Source organism: Monopterus albus, unplaced genomic scaffold (assembly GCF_001952655.1).
Source record: "Monopterus albus unplaced genomic scaffold, M_albus_1.0 scaffold28.1, whole genome shotgun sequence".
NCBI classification, from domain to species: Eukaryota; Metazoa; Chordata; class Actinopteri; order Synbranchiformes; family Synbranchidae; genus Monopterus; species Monopterus albus.
The window spans coordinates 388,914-407,178 of NW_018127908.1; the positions used below are offsets into that span (position 1 = coordinate 388,914).

The window sequence follows — 18,265 nt, forward strand, 5'->3', positions numbered from 1 at the left end:
TGAATTAGAGCATGTTCTTTTCTGCATTGCAAGACCTCTAGACATATACACTCAAAAGGCTTGTGTTATACTCCCTCATAAGTAAAAATGATCTCTTCTCCTCCTTCTTTCCCTCCTTCTCTCTTGTTATAGATTCTCACTAGAGAATCTCACCAGACTGTCAGCCTCATGCAAGAAGTTCAAAATTATTTTTCTGAAAGTCTTTCTTTTTGCCTCAGGACTATTTTCTATCCTCAGCCCGTGTTCAGACTGAGTCCGGTAAAATGCAACTCCCTCCTGTGTATTAATGCAAGGGGCTACATTGGTCAGTGGGTGGGGGGTTGTAGGTGTGTACAATATGGCCATGTTGTCGACGTGAGTGGCTTTGTTCACATTTCCAACCTGTGAGTTTCCGTTGTGTTTTGGTTGGACACGCTGCTAACATAGCCTACTCTACCTTAGCAGTGTGTTATTCAAGAGTGAATTATGATGAATGTTCATGCTAGCCAGGTAAACAAAACTCTTCCTTCCATGGGTGTCCATGTTCCCACCATCCCCTATACATGATTGGTCAATGCAGCACCTTTGCCAGAAGATGTCACTGTCTGGAGTGGCGAAAGTTGAACCAGATCCAACTCTTCCATCACATGGGGCTGTGTCGTTTCTGCTGGAGCCCCCTGTGGTGCTGGTGCGGGCAGCAGTGAACACAATCCCCCATAGAAATGAACGTAGAGGGCTGCGTTGATTTCACACTTTTAAAACTCAGTCTAAACGCAGGCTTATTCCCCACTGATGACTGCGGACTCCAAAAAAATCCTCGAGGAAAACCAAAGGCCTTCTTGAAAAATTTATAGGCTTCCCCAGACATGTGGGCATATGCTGCAAGAGGGTGGATTTAGTGTTTGCTTTTAATGGACAGCATTGTGTTTGTTTGGAGGCATTTGAGAGGCCACTGGCAATTTTATATGGAGATAGATTGCAAGGAAGGAAGGTGATCTCAATCTGAGAATGTCTGTGTTTGCTATCGCCAATTGTTTAGCCAGACTCATGGGACATATTTGCTGCTTATGTATGTGTGGTGGCAAAGCTGTGTGTTGTGGAGCTGAACTAACGAGATCCCTGAAGAACACCTCGCTCACGGTTAAGGGAGTGAGATCACGCCACGTGTTTCCTCTCATTCACACCGCCTTAGCCAGGCTCTGTCCCTGTGGTGAAGAGCACCCGGCTGGGGAATACCAGACTGAGGCATCAATTACCTGGATCTCTCTACATCAGTCAAGGGAGAACATGGCAAAATTGAATAACACTTTCCCCATTCACATGTTGGCATATGTCCTCTCACACACATGCAAGAGCTGCAAGTGCTGGCAAGCACACACACACACACACACACACACTCATGGAAAACAGTCAGTGATCTACCCCAGTGGCATTCTCTCCCTACAGGGTACAGTAACCACTGCTTGCTGCTGAAAGCTCCCCCTCAGTGAGAAAAAGAAGTCGCATGATTGACTCACTCACACCTCCATATGACTGTTAAATCGTCTTATATCCACAGTCAATTCGGGCTTAGTGCTTTTCCCAAGCCCCATGGGCATGGGTGATAATTTGACTTTTATTGAAATTCAGCTCGAGTGGGTTCAAGGTGGTTGAAGGTCGTTCTTTTACTACCACAGATGAGACGGAGGGAGAGCACAGCATCCAAACCTAAAGGCTCCATCCCTCTCGGATTCTCTCTCTTTCACACTCCCGTATGTTTCCCTTCCCTCTGTCAATGGGGGAGTTATTCAGGGGGCACGAGTCAATTTTGTGGTGCATCCAAACATGGTTAACAACAACGTTTAATGAGATTGGATATAGCTAGCTGGTGTTTGCCTCTCCCCTTGAACACATTCTTCTTTATTACTTTTCAGTGGTTCATTGCCTTATTCCTGAGGAGAAACTGGCAGTGACAGACACAAAGTTTCAAGTTATTTTTAGGGTTATTCTTTTAAAAAAGCAAGCTAAATTCATTTTCTTCATCCGTGTTTTCCTTTTAGGGGACTTTTGTATGTAAGTGTACAAGTGGAGGTGATAAGAGGAGCAGCTGGGCTCTGCTGTGTTTAATGGGTGTTGTGAGCATGCATATATTGTGTCTTTGCGTGCATGTAAGTGTGTCTTTCTTTGTCTTTATGCATTTTCTTTTTGCTGCTGTTAGTGTGATGCTGTGGCCCGTGTTAAGGTGAGACACTTTTGTTCCAGTGTTCTACTGTTCATAAATATTGCAGCTGCCACAAAAGAGCAGAGCGCGGCTTTGTACATTTAGGCGGCATGGACAGAAACCTGGTCAGGTGGTTTCTAAACTAAGGTTAGATCCATTTATGGATAAGATAACACAGGGCACTGCCACACGATGCCTTCTCCAGTGTCTGTGATTACTCCTTTCATATCGGATTTACTATCTGTCTTCATATGAACTCCTGTCTTTCTCTCCACTTTCTCAGTTTTTTTTAATCTCTCCATCTCTCGTGGCTTCTCCCGAGCCTCCATGCTGGTTCCACATATTACAGGATGGTTATCTCAGTTCAAGTGTGTGACAGTGTGACAGAAAAGGACAGGCCGTTTTATCTACTACTTTGCCCTCCTAACTCTCAGTTGCCATAAAATGCAACCAGGCGAGTCACACTGCGATGCCATCAAGAGACACTGTGCACATATTTGACATTAGTTGTGCGGATTCCCTTATTTCTTTCTCTTTCTCTCTTTGTTTACTTAATTTAGTGATTCTGACACTCCTACATGCACATACTCACATGCGCAGGACCTTGCTAATGACAATCCTTTACGGTCTTAATTAGACTGAAGGACTGCATTGGGAGGTAAATGAGTGACATCAATTTGTTCTCCCATCACTATTTCCTGGTCTGCTTGAAAAAACAAATAAAGATGCTTTAACTCACCCCAGATAGCCCATTAGCTATAGTTTATACTGCTAAATGTCAGCCTCCCACAATCCCAGTGCGACATTGCTGCGGTTCCTCTTCGTCAGCCTCCTTGTTGTGTCTCTAGCCTGCAAAAGAGATGGTAGGGCCAAGTCAGGACTAACTTCTAATTTTCTTATGTGACGTTTAGAAATGTCAAAGCTATTGTGCATAGACTGTCATTCTAAAGACATCCTCCTAATGGGAAAAGGTTAAATTACATGGCCGTTTTCTCTGTGCTAGCCCTCCAATATAAACATGCAGTTTGGTACTCAGATTGTCATTTTCCTGTTTGGAAGCAGCATATCATTTTTTTTGGTGCAGTTGTTGTTATTATAAAGGGATATTCTTCAGGCGACTGTGGTTCAGTGGGTAGAGCTGTCATCTCCCAACCAGAGGGTCGGAGGTTCGAAACTTGGTGCCTACAGTCGAAGTGTCCTCAGGCAAGACACTGAACCCCCAAGTTGCCCCCGATGGTTAGGGCCATCGATTGAGTTGGCGCCGCAGATGGCTGCCTTGGTTCTGTACCGGAAACAAATTCTTTGTGTGTAACATACTTGGCCAATAATGGTGATTATCCTTATCCTTTCATGCTTCACGACAGCCATTAAGAACTTTTAATTTTGAGCACTGATTGAGGAATTATTTTACTTGTGTTATTAAAATGATCAAATTTCAGCTTTTAGTGGTTTTAAGGGAAAGAAAGGATAGTGGATAGGAGCGGGAGTTACAAAGGAAATAATTGACACTTGGTGGGTGTGGCCGAGCGACTGGGAAGTCAGCTAAAGCCTGGTCCCAGTGCCAGTGAACCACTGAGGAGTAGACTCCCTCTCTCTAAATGCTGTTTTGTGAGGTGAGGAGCCTGATAAGAGTTGTAATTACCTAATTTTACTGCAGCAAATTGCCAGGTTTCTTAAAAGCAGACAGGCTGGCTGAGGTAATATCAGCAGTAATGAGTGTTGTGATGGTTGTGGGAGGGTAGTGCTGTTTCCATCTGGATTATTGCTTGGTCATTGCTGCTGGTCTGCTGCTACAGCAAACCTTAGAACCTGGACTCATTACTGTGGGGAATAAAACAGTTTGAGTTTCTCTGCACTATGTGTTTTGCAGCTTGGTAAATAGGTATGTAAGCATTATCTATGCACACTAGGCAAGGCAAGGCAAGGCAAGGCAAGTTTGTTTTTATAGCACGTTTTCATATGCAAAGGCAGTTTAAAGTGTTTTACATAATGCATACATACATAAATACAATAAAAAGTTAATTAAAAGAATAGAAGAAAAATAAAAAAGAATATACTACACCGATATATAATGTAATGTTCTAATTTGTACATTGAAAAAGCATTTGGTAACTGCAGAGCTACAAGATGTGCTATATTAATGTATTCAAAAGAGAGCATAGAGAAAACAAATAATAAAACCTTTTGCAGAAATCTGGACAAGAGTTGCATGTGAGTGATTGTGTGTATAATAATTGGTGTGGCATATAGGTGTCGTCATAGCATGCATTTTCTCATGACAGTGGTGATAAGCATTGTCTTCAGTGTAGAGGAGTCAGGGATGATGACAGACATGCGGACGTGTGACTAGCCCCTGTGAGAATCCATTACATGATGGCCCAGAGTGAAGTAACTGCAGAATTCCCTAAGCAGCTATTACCCATGTTTGCTTCTGACTGCTTTTTTATTTTCGATAGAAGAGGAGGAGGAAACATTAGATGCAGTTAGCTTAAAGTTATTAGGTTGTTTTAACTGACCCATATGATGAGGCTAATAAAGTTAGTCTTCCAATCTGTCTCAGGTAATGGTTAGGATATACTAGAGGATCATTGGTTTCCCCACCTGTAGATCCAGTCGATGCTTGTTTAATGCAGCAACATAATAAGCACAATTACGGATTCTGCTCTTTCAAGATCAAAGCACAGACTCTCCAATTTACACGTCGTCACACTATGCACATACATACACATACATGTATATTTATGTCTGTTAGCTGTAACTGTATAGCTAGAAAATTGCTTGCTATTTGTAAGCTTTAGGAAAAAAGATAAGAAGTACGTATTTCTGCAGCTGAGATCAAAGTTTTTTGTGATGTTCAGGAGAAGTCCTTTGATTGGAAGCCCCATTTCTTTATAATAAGCACAGGGGCAAAGGGTCACACCAGAGAGCTCTGTATAAATCCAAGAGATTCTCAGCTCAGTCTTGCCTACCAGACGGATGCTTATAAGGTGTCAGCCACACAAATATTGGCTTTCTAGCCAATGTGTGTGTGGGTTTTTTTGGGTGTGTCCCTTCTCCTTGCCATCCTGCACAGAACTTATGCAGGAGTAGAAATCCAACTTCCCTGTGGCGTCTCAGGCAGAGAGAAAGAAAGATAAGGGGAGGGAAAGGAAGCAAGAGAGAAGGGGAAAGTAAAGAGGATGAAAGACAGTGGTAAATAGAGGGTGAAGAAAGACACAGAGAAGACGAGGAGAAAGGATGTACAGGGAGTAAGGGAAGAGGGAGAGATGGATGAGTGGGAGAGGAAAGAAGGAAAAAATGAAGGTGGAGGTAAAGCAAGAGTGAATGGTGGGGTTATGATGAATTAAAGATGACACTCTCCGGCAGCCTCGTTTCTAAAGATCACTCTGTCTGCTAATGTAATGTTAATGAATGCAAATGATGTGCCTAACCTCTTTCCCCTGACCATGGGAGGGACGGGGAGAAAGAGAAAGAATGAGAGAAAAGGCAGAGAGGGAGAGATGTATGAAGTGGGGGGTTATGTATAAATGTGCTGTTTCTGTGTTGGAGCTGGATGAGTTACTGACCATTTAAATATGATTAGATTCATGAGTCAGAGGTCACAAGCCTCAGGGCTGCTGTGTTTTCCTGCTTCGCTTCCACAACAACTTTATTACAAACCGGTGATAGTGGGGAAAGCTGCTCACCAAGCAACACAACATTACATCTTAGGTTTTATGTGACAGCCCAGTCCAGATGTTTGAGGCCATGTGAATGTCACCTTGCTGTGATGATGGGATAATTTCATCAGGTTGTGCAGATACTGCATGTATATTAATTTTCCTATCTTACAAGGCATACTTCCTAACATCTGCTGTTCATTTCACTTTGGCTTCTGTAGCTTCCTTCCCTCCTTTGTACCTCTTCTTGGCTTTTTCAGCTGTCTCTGATACTGACCTGGTCTTCTTTCATGCTGAAAATTTTATTTTCACTCAGCCAGAGCCAGTAACTGCAAGCCCAGAACACTGTTAATACATTTGTGTGTGTGTGTGTGTGTGTTTATGTGTGATTTGTGAGCCTGTTCATTTAATTCTGTCTGCGACTCGGTGATGCAAAACCTGTGTATCCCATCACTCCGTGTTAATGTCTCAGAGGATGGCAGATTATTTTCTGTTCAATTTTCAAATCAACCACATTGTCATTTCTGTCTTCAGGGAGACAGAGAAGTAACATTTCTTTTGATGTATTTCTGTTGACTGTTCTTCATCTTCTATTTAAAGCGAAAACCCTTCAGTGTGAGTGACACAGCTTTAGTGCGGTGCAGATTAGGAAAGTCTCACATCTGTTCTTGCAAGGATCGTGTTCTCTCTTGAACATAGTAACTCAATCAGCAATGTCCCCTCTTAAAGCAGTACTGGGCCATAAATCTAGTCACAGTTTTCAAATCAGTTCAATGCTGGACTTGAGTTTGTACAACCTTCCAATTGTTTTTGTGTGATTTCTGAGGTTATAGTGAGTGAGTGTGGTCCATCTGTTTGAGAAACCTCCAGACAGATTGTTCACAAAGTACTTGACTTTGTCCAAAATATTCCTTGTTTATTCTTAAATCCCCTGGCTGGACGGCTGATTAGTTTGGGAGATGCTGCAGCTTTTTACTCTTCTTTGTTTGTCACTTTGTTTTCAGCCCCATATTAAGATGCCAGGCTCAGCAGGCTGCCACGGGGCCTCATCATTGTTAAGTGTTCGTTTCAATCCCACTGATTTCTCCTCTTGGTTTTTCATCTGTGCCTTTTCCTCTGTCTGTCTTTTTCCTTCGATCTCCCTCTCTCTCCATCCTCCCATCTTGATTCCATTTCTGAGCAAAGATAAACCCTTCTTAAATAATGTCATCCAAGGTCCTCGAATCTTATTTCAGTTTGTTGCTACAATCATAAAGAGAAGGACTTCTCAGCCCAGCAACCAACATCTGGACATGATTGGCTTATTGAATTACAAAGTGTACCAGCATCATTGGACAGGGGGATGGAGTGGTGGGGGTCGGGGTGGAGATGGGGTTAAAAGGACAGAGGAATGGAAAAGATGTGTTATGGGGTGGGACCGGAATCCACAGAGAATTGTCTGCCTTAACGGCTAAGGAGCCAGGCGCTTCAGCACATGTTGTATCGACCAGCATCCATACAGTCGTACAGACATGGCCGCAAAGGCAGGAATTACACAGACACTGCCATTCTGTCTTTCATACTGCAGAATTAAAGTCATACATACAGACTCAAAGATGTTGGAGAGACTGGGGAATCTGTTCCTGCTGTTTTTTTCTCCTATGAACTCCTTTCTTATATATGTTCTTTCAATATGTAATCATGCGTGTGCATGTGATGCATCATGCCACTGCTCGCTGACGTGTAATTGTGTGAAGAGCGCTGCCTTATTGATCTGTAATGCAGGGCTCCATCAATGTTTAATGCAGTCTCTCTCGCTCTTTCATTTCTCTCCTTCCCTCTCTCGATCCCTCGCTCTCGATCTGTGGAAACAGCTTACCATTTGGTATTGATCTATCACTTGCTGCTAATGAGAAGGAGCTGTGCTATCTGGAATTGGACGCTGTAGGCCTTCGGTCGAGCCTCGGTTAGGGCTCAGTTTGTAACTTCTGGGTTTTGACTAGTGCTGGCAGTGTATCGGCTTGACTGAACCTTATACCAGGAGCCAACCCACATCTATTGTGTGATTTAGAGTAACTACTCATCTGAAGTGTAGTCACAATTCATCCCCTATCCTCGTGGCTCTTTGAATCCATTTAAGGCTGGCTACCCTGACATCTGCAAGCTATTGTTTTCAGATAGATTTATGAGCCATGGTTACATAGTCAACATTAAGCTCTCTATGTTAATAATTTTCCCACAGACTGAACTGCTAGTGAACCTGGCTCGGTTTAATTTATTGGCGCTTTCAGGTAGAGCTGACATAGCAGAATATGAATGCAGGAGGGGGGGGAAACTCCGGGCTCCCTTCCAAATGTGAGTGGCTATAGCTAGCTGTCTTTCCTTGTCTTCTAAATGACTTGGTAAAATTGAAAGAAAGCCCGAGTAATGAGATGTGTGGTCAGATATAACCGAGCCAGAGAAAAGAGAACTAATTGTTTTTAAGAGGGTTTTATGGTCTAAACTGAGAGGGCGACCTCTCGTTAAACTACTAGAACCAACAGACTGTGAGGAAAGATAAACCAGGGGCAAGAAGTGCTCCGCCTGCTTAAAATGCAAATTTATAATTACTGCTTTTTTTTGTCCAAGCATGAATCATTGGAATATCTATTAAACAGAGAAATACTTGATCCCAAAATATATACATGTTCATTTGTATATTTATCAGAAAAATGTTATTTGTAGTGAACCAGAAGCCCTTAAGTTAATCACTGCTTTTTAAAATAAACCATATAGATGATTACCTGCTCTGAAACCTAATTGTTTTGAAACTATAGGTCACTGGATGACTTATAATTTCAGCAGTAAACCGAAATGCACCTCTTGTGATTTTTGAATGAGTCAGCATTTCTAATTAATGTGGGGCAGCTCATTTTAAATTGAAACTCTTAATATCCACTTATGGTTAAATGGATGAACTGCCCGCATAACAGCTAATTTAAAACCCACACACGTAGACATACACATGGGACATTTTTCCAAATCCCTTGCGCCGGTGGACAGGTGTGTGACAGCTGTGTGAGCCCCACCCTGTTGCTAATAACCACTTAGCATACTCCATTTACTCATTTCCTACTCTAATATTCTGCTAATGGTAGACATTAGGCCACATGACGTGGCCAATCCACGCCTCCTGTGGCCTTTTGTCTCCTGCCTCCCTCCCAATTTAAAAGGAAATAGTAAATGGCCTACCAAGCGCTTGTGTGATTTGCCTAAAGCTTCTGTGATTTCCCCTGAGAAACGGTTGGCAGTCCCCACAATGCTGGCTAGCTGCTGAGGGCTGTTTCATGCTCCTATCTCTCCAGCTGACAGCGAGTCATACATGCAGCCAGGCTGGCTGGCTGTGGAAACTAGACAAGGCAAGGCTGATCTTAGGGAAATTGAAATACTCTGATGGAAGCCGGTTGTGAACAAGGCTGTCGCTGTAGGTGTACACAGAAAATTGCTCTCTGAGTTGGCTAGTGAATGCACCTGTGTGTGTGTGTGTGTGTGTGTGTGCGCACTATGTGCATCTGCTGCATGTGTCTGTCTTAATGTGAATATATGTAGGTGCTTGTGTGTGAAGCTGTATTACCTAGGCTAATTAGTTTCATGTCTGAGGACAGTTTCTCCCAGTAAGTGGAGATCGAGAATGAAAGGCTTCTTTCCTTCCTACTGCTGCCTTGTCACTCATTTTCGGTGTACTTGTTTTTTTTTTTTTTTTTAACCAAGACCACTTGAACTGCAGATGACGGGTTTTGAGTGCTACATCATTTCAAATGATTTCTAAATCGCTTCAAGTTCAGTGAGATTGCAAATAAGCAACAGCTGCGGGTGTGCGTTTCCTGTGGAGGACTAGGTAAAGGGAGGGCGCTGAGGGCTCGAACAAGGACGTTTAATCAGAGTGAGACTTCTCCCTTATCAACAACACGTGTGGGCGTCGCTAGCCAACCGTTGGCTCTGATTTTGGATGATGTCCAAGAAAAGACACGGCAACCGCAGTTCCTCTGAAAATTCCCACATGCCCTGCTTATCTACCGCAGGTCATCATCATCCAGATGTACCGTTCACTCTAATGTCTCCCAGCTTTTATCTGGGAAGAAACAAGCAGAGTCAAGGGCATGTTGCAATGTTGTGGTAGGGGATATAAAAAAGTGAAATAAGATGGAAGGTGTCAACATGATGGAAGATTAAGATAATATACTGTCTGTTATAGATAAATTATGTGTCTGCCATTACACTTCTAAGACCAACATGCCACCCAGATCATCATTCCATAAATCTGTGTGTGTGTGTAGGAAAGAGGAGCAGGAGAGACTAGTAGTGCGCGAAAACCGCAATACTACTTTCTTTTTTTGCTGGAGCTATATCAAGTTTCCAGATTTCCATTGTGCCGGCAAGACAGATATTAATCAAAACAGGGCTGACAAATGTTTTGTGTGAGCTGCCAGACTTATTTGTCTATGGTGTGTCACTGAGGATTAGCAGGAGGGGAGAGAGCAAGAGAGAATGTGTAATCGTTTTGTTCTTATATTTCAGAAATACGGTGCCAAATGTGACAACTTGTGTAATACAAGTGCAAAGCGAGACAAATAAATTCAAATCTTCTCCTCTCAATGTCAGAATTTCCGTTCTGTGGTTGTAACTTTTTATTGTCTCATTTTGATTTCAACCTGCGTACCACACACTGGAGTTATCTAAGGTGTATCTTGAGAACCACAGAGAGACATGAGGTATCTTTTACACCTCTCATCGAAGCATGTATGTGCACCACATGCCTCGGAAATATATGTGTTTTCATAAATGTGGTAAAGAAGAACTGGCACAGAAAGTACCAAGGATCTCTGCCATACACATTTACAGGGAATGTCCCCACTAGGAGCAAACAAACTGAAATGGCTTGGCACTGGAGGGCTCTGTCTGCATTTGTGCTGTCGCTGTCTTTTGGTAAACAATGTGACAAAGTTCAGCACTCACACAGCTACATGCAAACCCCTACAATGTTTCTCCTTCACACAAACACACACAAGTGCCAAAATATCCTCTTGTTTTTTCCCCGTAAATATCGTGCTGGTACATGCATACACACAGACAAAGGCAGGATGCATATACTGTTTCATGAACACACAGAGAGAACACAATACAAAGCTCAACATTTAGCAGCATGACAGAGGCTCTTAGGCATTCCTTCCAGCAAAGTGCCAGGGCTTTGTTTCCATGTATCTTGTCTTAACAGAAGTCTAGCAGAGATGGATGAAACGCCGTGAAGGATTCATCTCCTTTCTGTTCATTGATGATAGTGTCAAGTGATCAGTGGGGCTTGAATGCAGTACAACTGTCGAATGATACTAAAAATAGCTTTTTTTGAGGCTAACCACTGTGTCTCCTTTTTTTTTCTTTCTCTGTTGCAGAGACCGTGATGGACACTCGTGTGGCCACAGCTGAACTGGGCTGGACAGCGTATCCTAATTCTGGGGTAAGTCGGTCATTGCCAACAAATAATGATTTAAAACTGCTTCTGAAGTTTGTCTTCAATCTATCCACATTGGGAGGCAGATAACTCAGTAGGGTGACATGTAACCTGAAACGTACAGATCTACAACCAGACAGACAAATAGGCAGGAAGGAAGGCACGACGGGAGAAGAGATTTAAGTAGTGCACAATGTAGCTGCTATTATGGGTATTACTTTCTCTCTGTCCTGGCTCATAATGACTTAATGACATAATGGGCCCGTGTAAGTCCCAGAACACAGTACCTAAGTCCTTTTAAATGGAGGCTAGAGGATAGTATAGACATAATGATACTGTAATGACACATTTATGCAGGGAAGTGGAGGTATTAGGATGAAACAGAGGAGGAGGAGCTAAGAGGATGGAAACGCTCATGGCTTTTTCAAATTTTAAGGAAACTATTTTCAACTCGCAGGCAGTTTCATGCACTTGAAAGGAAGAAGTGTTCTCTTTTTTCAGAAGTATGATTGCTGTATTACTTTAATGGACTAAAGAACATTTGAAGACCTTGTTTCTGGTGGTGTAATTCAGTAATTCAATGAAAAGCTCCATAGCCCAACAATGATGACACGAGCCTAGTAGGTGTTATCAAGGATAGACAGTCCCTGTTTCCTGCATTTGCTGGGTCTTTGGGTCTTTATGAGGCATTTTACACACATGTAACCATATCCTTTATTGCTACTAAACAGACCTTTGGCTCTGCTTTAAACACTAGAGAGTGTGGCAGCTCACTTTTGTCTCTCCCCAAAGGAATACTAACTAAAACAGCCTGGGGCCTGGAATAACCTTGTGTGTACATTATATGTGTATTAAAGCAGTAATTATATGTGTGTGTGTGTGTGTGTGTGTGTGTGTGTGTGTCACAGCACATTCATTTAAAACTTGATGTCATAACTTAGCCATCATCAGTCAGGAAACCACTTATCAGTGAAGGTATGTCTTTTTGCCTCGAATCCAATGGCTGTTTACACTACATCTGAGTATAACAGAAACAAACTAATAAGATAAACATCTGTGTAGAGACCGTCTAACAAAAAATGCTTGTCATTTGCCAACAAAATTAAAGTGAGCGGCTGATTATGTTGTAATTCAACCAAAGTAATCAAAACAGCAAAAACAGTTTGTGACACAAATGCTATACTGTATATTTAGCATATATTTTCACTTCAATAAATTATATGGAACTGTTAGTGAGTGTGTATAACTTGTTTCTTTACAACAGTTAATAGTGTGGTGGCCTGTCAGTGTGACTCAGAACAGGAAGTGCCTAATTTATTTGCCCTTTTAGATTTGGCATTACACACTTAGAACAGTTTCAATTTTATTCACCAAATCTGAAGATCTCCTCTAGACATGAGGCACACTGGTCATATACTTAGTGTTTTTCACCCTGAATGCTGTGAAACAGTCTTTTTATTTCATTCTAAAGACTCAGTTGGATCAACAGCACAGCATTTCATCACACTTACATAATAATCAAAGGAATAAACAGGATTTTTTGCATGGATCGGCCTCACATTGTCATGTTTTTGTTTTTTTTTCTCCGTGAAGAGAAGATATCCGGTAAGAACTACTGAGTAAAGACATCTACACTGCTATTTCCATTGAAGCCTGTTCAGTTCAGCAAGCCTCCAGGCACACAGAGCCTCTTGTCTGTGTTGAGCATAGATTTTTAAGCTACTCCTGTTGTAAAGGTTCAGACAGGGAGAGGGAGAGACCCGCTGTAGGGAGAATATGCTCGTACTCCTCACTGGTAGAACTTGCAGCTGCCATGACCTTGCTGTTGAAGTGTGAGAGATGCAGCATAAGTGTGTAGAAATGCACAATCCTTCACACTCTCATAACTGTTCATAAATACATCTTTCTATTGCACACTATGTTACATGAGAGCTAAAGATACTATATGACCAGACCTGGTCAATATTAGGTCATTTCCAAATGTACAGTACAACTCTTTCCTCTGGGAGCTGCAGCTGTACCATTTTGTTTGTATATGAGGCAGATGATTTGTAAATCTAAATAATCACATACATGCCATGTATGCTATCAGATTGTTGCATATCTCACATAGCAAAAATATTCTTACAACTATGTAAAAATGCTCTGTTACACGTCAGAGTCCTGCATTCAGAAATGGTACTTAAGTAAAAGTACTCATTATGCAGAATGGCACATTTAACATTAATGTATCTTAGGGTTATAATTACTGATGCTGTGTTCATGTGTACATCACATTTAATGCCGCAGCTGGTAAAGGTGGAGCTAAATTTAACTACTTTATATGTATATAATTTTAATTACTGCTGGGTAGCTTGTGAATTACCCACCGGAGATCAGTAAAGTCTCATGTTTATACTGTCATTTTTGACTTAATGTGGTTCTGAGAAGTAACTAAAGTTATAAAAGTAAATGTAGTGGAGTAAAAAGCACAATATTTGCCTTTAAAATGTAATAATGTCAAAGTATGTTTTAGCACAAAATGAAACTACTCAAGTAAAGTACAGATACCTCAAAATTTGACTTAAGTACAGCACTTGAGTAAATGTACTTAGTTACTGCCCACCATTGATGACTACCAATAGTAATATTAATGGTGTAGGTTTGTGTGTAAAGCCAGTGGCTAAATGGTCAATTAGTTTTTCTTTGTGAAACTGATAACGGCCTCTTGAACACACACAACAAAAGAAAAGGTACATGCACTGGAGTTATCTCTGGGCTGTTCAATACATCTCATTAATTTCCTTTAGTAACGGCTCCTTCAGGAGTTTATAAGAAGTGGTTATGTGTGTCTGTTTGTGTTCGTCTGACCTGGAGGGTTAATTTTGAAGGATTGCAGAAGCAGTGTCATTGGTTCCAGTTGTGTAAACATGAGGACACATCAGGGTGGGCCATGTGAATGTGTAATGGATCGAGAGTATGCGAAAGCACGCTTGTACTTTAGCATCTGAAAGAGAAAGGGAGAGCTCATGAGGCAAACAGATGTGAACAGCAAACATTACAATATCCATTCATAATGTGTAATGCTGCTCCAGCTTTTTTCTGTTGTTTAATTTCAGTTGGATATATTCCTTCTTTCTCAAGTTTGTCTCCATCCTCATGACTCAGTTCACTCCCTCTCACACTCTGTCTACCTGTCATGCACACATTTAACTCTGCGATGAATAGAATACGGTGCCCCAGAAAGGCAAATGCTCCCCAACTTTGCCATGCGGCAGTGTGACAGAGCAGACATGAAAGGTAATGGCACGTACACACACACCGGCTTCATTAAAGTACATTTACCTGCAATTAAAACTGATGTGATTGTTCTCAGCTTTCAACAGTAACCTGGTTTGGAAGACACCATCTAAATGATGAATCCAGTTTATTTTATCAGGTTAATTGATTAAAGGGAAATGAGTTAACACTGGTTAACAGAGAGACATTGGTTAATAAAGCTAGATTTATGCTGGAGAAAAAGTGATTTTGTGGCCATTTATACACTTAACAGAGATTCTGATTTTTACATGCATGAAAATAAACCACCAACAATAAAAGTAACACGGAGGCAGCAGTGAAACACAGTGGGACAATATGATCAGCACTGCTGCTCATCCCCTAAGACCAAAATGATTAAATCCATGGTTTGGGTTTAACCCTCTGATGCGCAGAATGGGTCAAAGTGACCAGAGTGAATGATTTTGTTTAATATCTTTGTATGTGATGCATGTTATCACTCAATATTGAAAGAATTCCTCAATTGGGTAGTTTTTTTTAAATTACAAAATTATTTTTATGTTCTTTCATTTTATTTTTGAATTAAAAAAAACATCTTTGTACCAGTGCCCTATTAATGCGCAGGACGGGTCAAAAATGGCCTGCATGTATTCTTAATGGAATTTAATAGGAAACTTTAATCTGTCTATATATTTGGCAGTAGTATCAGTGGTTTGTCGGATTGTTTAACTAAGTAAGAGTATAAATACCACAGTGTAAAAATACTTTGTTACAATTAAAGGTCCTGCAGCCCTGCGATGGACTGTCAAATTAAAGTACCCAAAGTAAAAGTACTAATAATTTAGAATTAGTAATGTCTGATTATGCTATATTTTGTTTTATTTAAAAAGTACAATATTTGCCTGCGAAATGTAGTGAAGTCTAAGGATAATGCAGCAGAAAATGGCAACACTCAAAGTACAGATACCTCAAAATTGTAAGCAGAGTACATGAATACATGAATAATTGTGCTTAGTTATTTTCCAGCATTGGGTAAGAATAGTTATGTTTACAATCCTTACTGAGAGCTTGACCCAATGTTTCAGAGCTAAGTAGCTGTTGATCTGTTGTGTTTTACCAAGCTAGCTGCTGATTTATGCGGCTTAATCAAAGAGAGCGTCTCTGAGACACTTGGAAGCAACATGTTGTATTTTACTAAGTAAATGCAAGGTGAAAATATAGAATACACTTGCTTGAGAATATGACTTGGAATCCATTTGAAAACACTGTGTTTGTTGCTTATTGACAGAGCTGCCACATCTGTTTAGAATCAATAAAATAACAAATTAAAAAAGAAACCGATTGTTTCTTAGGTAATAACATAAGTTTGCATTAAAGACATTAACAAAGTTCACATGTGGATAAAATACTGTGGATAAAATGAATGCAGGTCATTTTTGACCTGTTGTGCATTAAAAGGTGTGGAATATCTTGCAGATCAGAGGGTTAAAATAAAATTTCATCCATTGCATAATTTAGTTTCTACAGGTGAAGTGTAGAAACTCAGTGTATAGAGGTCAGCTTACAGTGAATACCAATTAAAAGCCATACTGACTTGAAACATGGCAGGGGACAGGGAGACATCACATCACTCTTCAAATCTATATAAGCTGTGGTTTTAGCTATCCCACATTTGTTGTGGATACAGATGTGTTATCTGATTTCCTGTTTATTTCTTCGCAGTAATCTGGTTTCCTCTGTGTATGATGTAAACACAGACATTGTGCAAAGAAGACGATAAGAAAGGTGATACACAGTGGTGTTGTATTGCAAACATTTTAAGAGGGAATTTTATGAAGTAAGGTACGGCAAGTGAAATAGAGGAAATGAAGAGCAGAGTAAGGCTGTGTGTCAGTTTTTTTTTTAAAGGACAGTATAGTGGCATTAAAAAAAGCTTAGAGATAGTGTGAGACTAGCCTCTAGCACGATGCTACCTTAGGGAAGTACTGTATATGCATAAAGTACATAAACTCAGGGTCGTACAAGGAAGAGTCAGTGTTTGGCCCATACGCTGTGATATATTAATCAGTATGTGTTTGTTGTTGTCATTTTTTCCCCATCTTTGTCATTAAAAAGCAGGCATATCAACTTAAATCCGCTGTTTTAACTTGAGATGTTTGGAGGTGGAAAAAACAAGATAAGTCCTCTGAAGAAAAAGAAAATGGATGGATTTATTAGCAGAAATGGGCTATAGTATGCATAGTTATGTTTTCATTAATGTGTAATCACCATAAAATACGAATCATTATGTTTTCTTTAGTTTAGAATGTGCCTTTTACATCTACATAGGAGTGGGGTGCCCTATCATGGAGATTTGGTCAAGTCAGCCACACTTGTTTTCCGTTTGTTTAACACAATGTATGAAACCTTTGCTGAAGGTTGTGATCTGAAACCTCATCCCCATAGATGTCACTAAATTTCACACAGTGCATCTTTAATTATGTCAGCTGTAAATAGATAGATAGATAGATAGCTAGATAGATAGACATTACACTGCTGACATTAAATTGCTAGCACCCTGAAAAAGATGCCTAGTCGACACAGACATGAAAGAATTCTATACCTATAGATAAAAGAAAATAACGTATTTATCTAAAATTTTCTGCATCAGTCTATAGTTATTTAGATAAAAGGCGAACCAGAAAAAAATAGCTTCCATTTGGGAAGGGGCCGATGGGATTAGGGGAGTGTTAATTGAGGGAGAGAGGAGCAGGGAAGAGAAATGTGGTGGTGGTGGTTTAGGGGCTGAAGAGGTCGCAGGATAAGGAAGGGGTCAGAGAGGGATTAGGAGAAACCATAGTGAGAGAGGGGGTAGGAGATCTATTGTGTGTGAACAGGACTGAAAAAAGCAGCTCTGTAGCCCTGAAACATTCAGCTGGGGTTGAGGAAGAGAGCTTAGGTTAACTCGTGACTCTGAGAGGTCACAGACAGAGTCTGGGCTTTGAGATGAGAGAGGGGTGTTGGGGAGAGATGGGGGGCAGCTGGGTGGCAGTGGCTGTACTGACAGACGTTGTGGATGCTGTCAAGCGTGGAGACACAGGGCAGGTTGGTGTGGTTGTAAGGGGCTTGGGGAGGAGAAGGATAAAGAACAGGCCAAGTGAGCAGATAGAGGGGTGTGGAGGATAAATGCTGGTCGACATAAGGGACAGGTAAAGGCAAAGGGAATGAGAAAGAAGCAGAGAGATAAGGAGGAGATTGTGGAGAAATCCCCATGTCCTTTGGTTGCAGGTATAGCTGAGTTGATGAGACAGAATGGATCTTATCCTGACATGTTTGTTTGTATTTCCACTTCCTTGTGTTTCCACATATGAGCTAGTGTGTGCTCAGGCATAAATTAGTGCCTCTTAGAGAAGAGCAGGTTGTAAGAGGCGTATCCTGCCTTGCTCCTCCTCTGCATCCTGTGCTTCAACAAAGCTCCTGTGGGCCCTAACTGGACAGGTGTCAGCATACACTCAGTGGTTCCTAAAGCGCCCAGATAGATCCATAATGGCCATCTCACCATCTGCTGATCAGACTCAATGCACCTCAATTATTCATACCCTGACAGACAGTGGCTCAACTGGCAGAGAGGAGCACATGGAGCAAAGTGAAAGAGAGCATAAGGTAGCTAAGAAGGAGAACTGGGTTGATTGAATGTAGATAATAAGAGATGGAGAGGAAGAA

The 18,265-nt window shown here is 41.2% G+C and overlaps 1 protein-coding gene across 2 annotated transcripts in view; it reads left to right on the plus strand.

Moving 5' to 3' along the window:
* ephb1 (EPH receptor B1) overlaps nucleotides 1-18,265 on the plus strand; it is a 151,331-nt gene that overhangs the window by 39,085 nt on the left and 93,981 nt on the right. For both annotated transcript variants that reach the window (XM_020595730.1, XM_020595731.1), the window contains exon 2: nucleotides 11,247-11,311. In XM_020595730.1, the coding sequence (XP_020451386.1) occupies nucleotides 11,247-11,311 (65 nt within the window). The remainder of the gene's footprint in view (nucleotides 1-11,246; nucleotides 11,312-18,265) is intronic.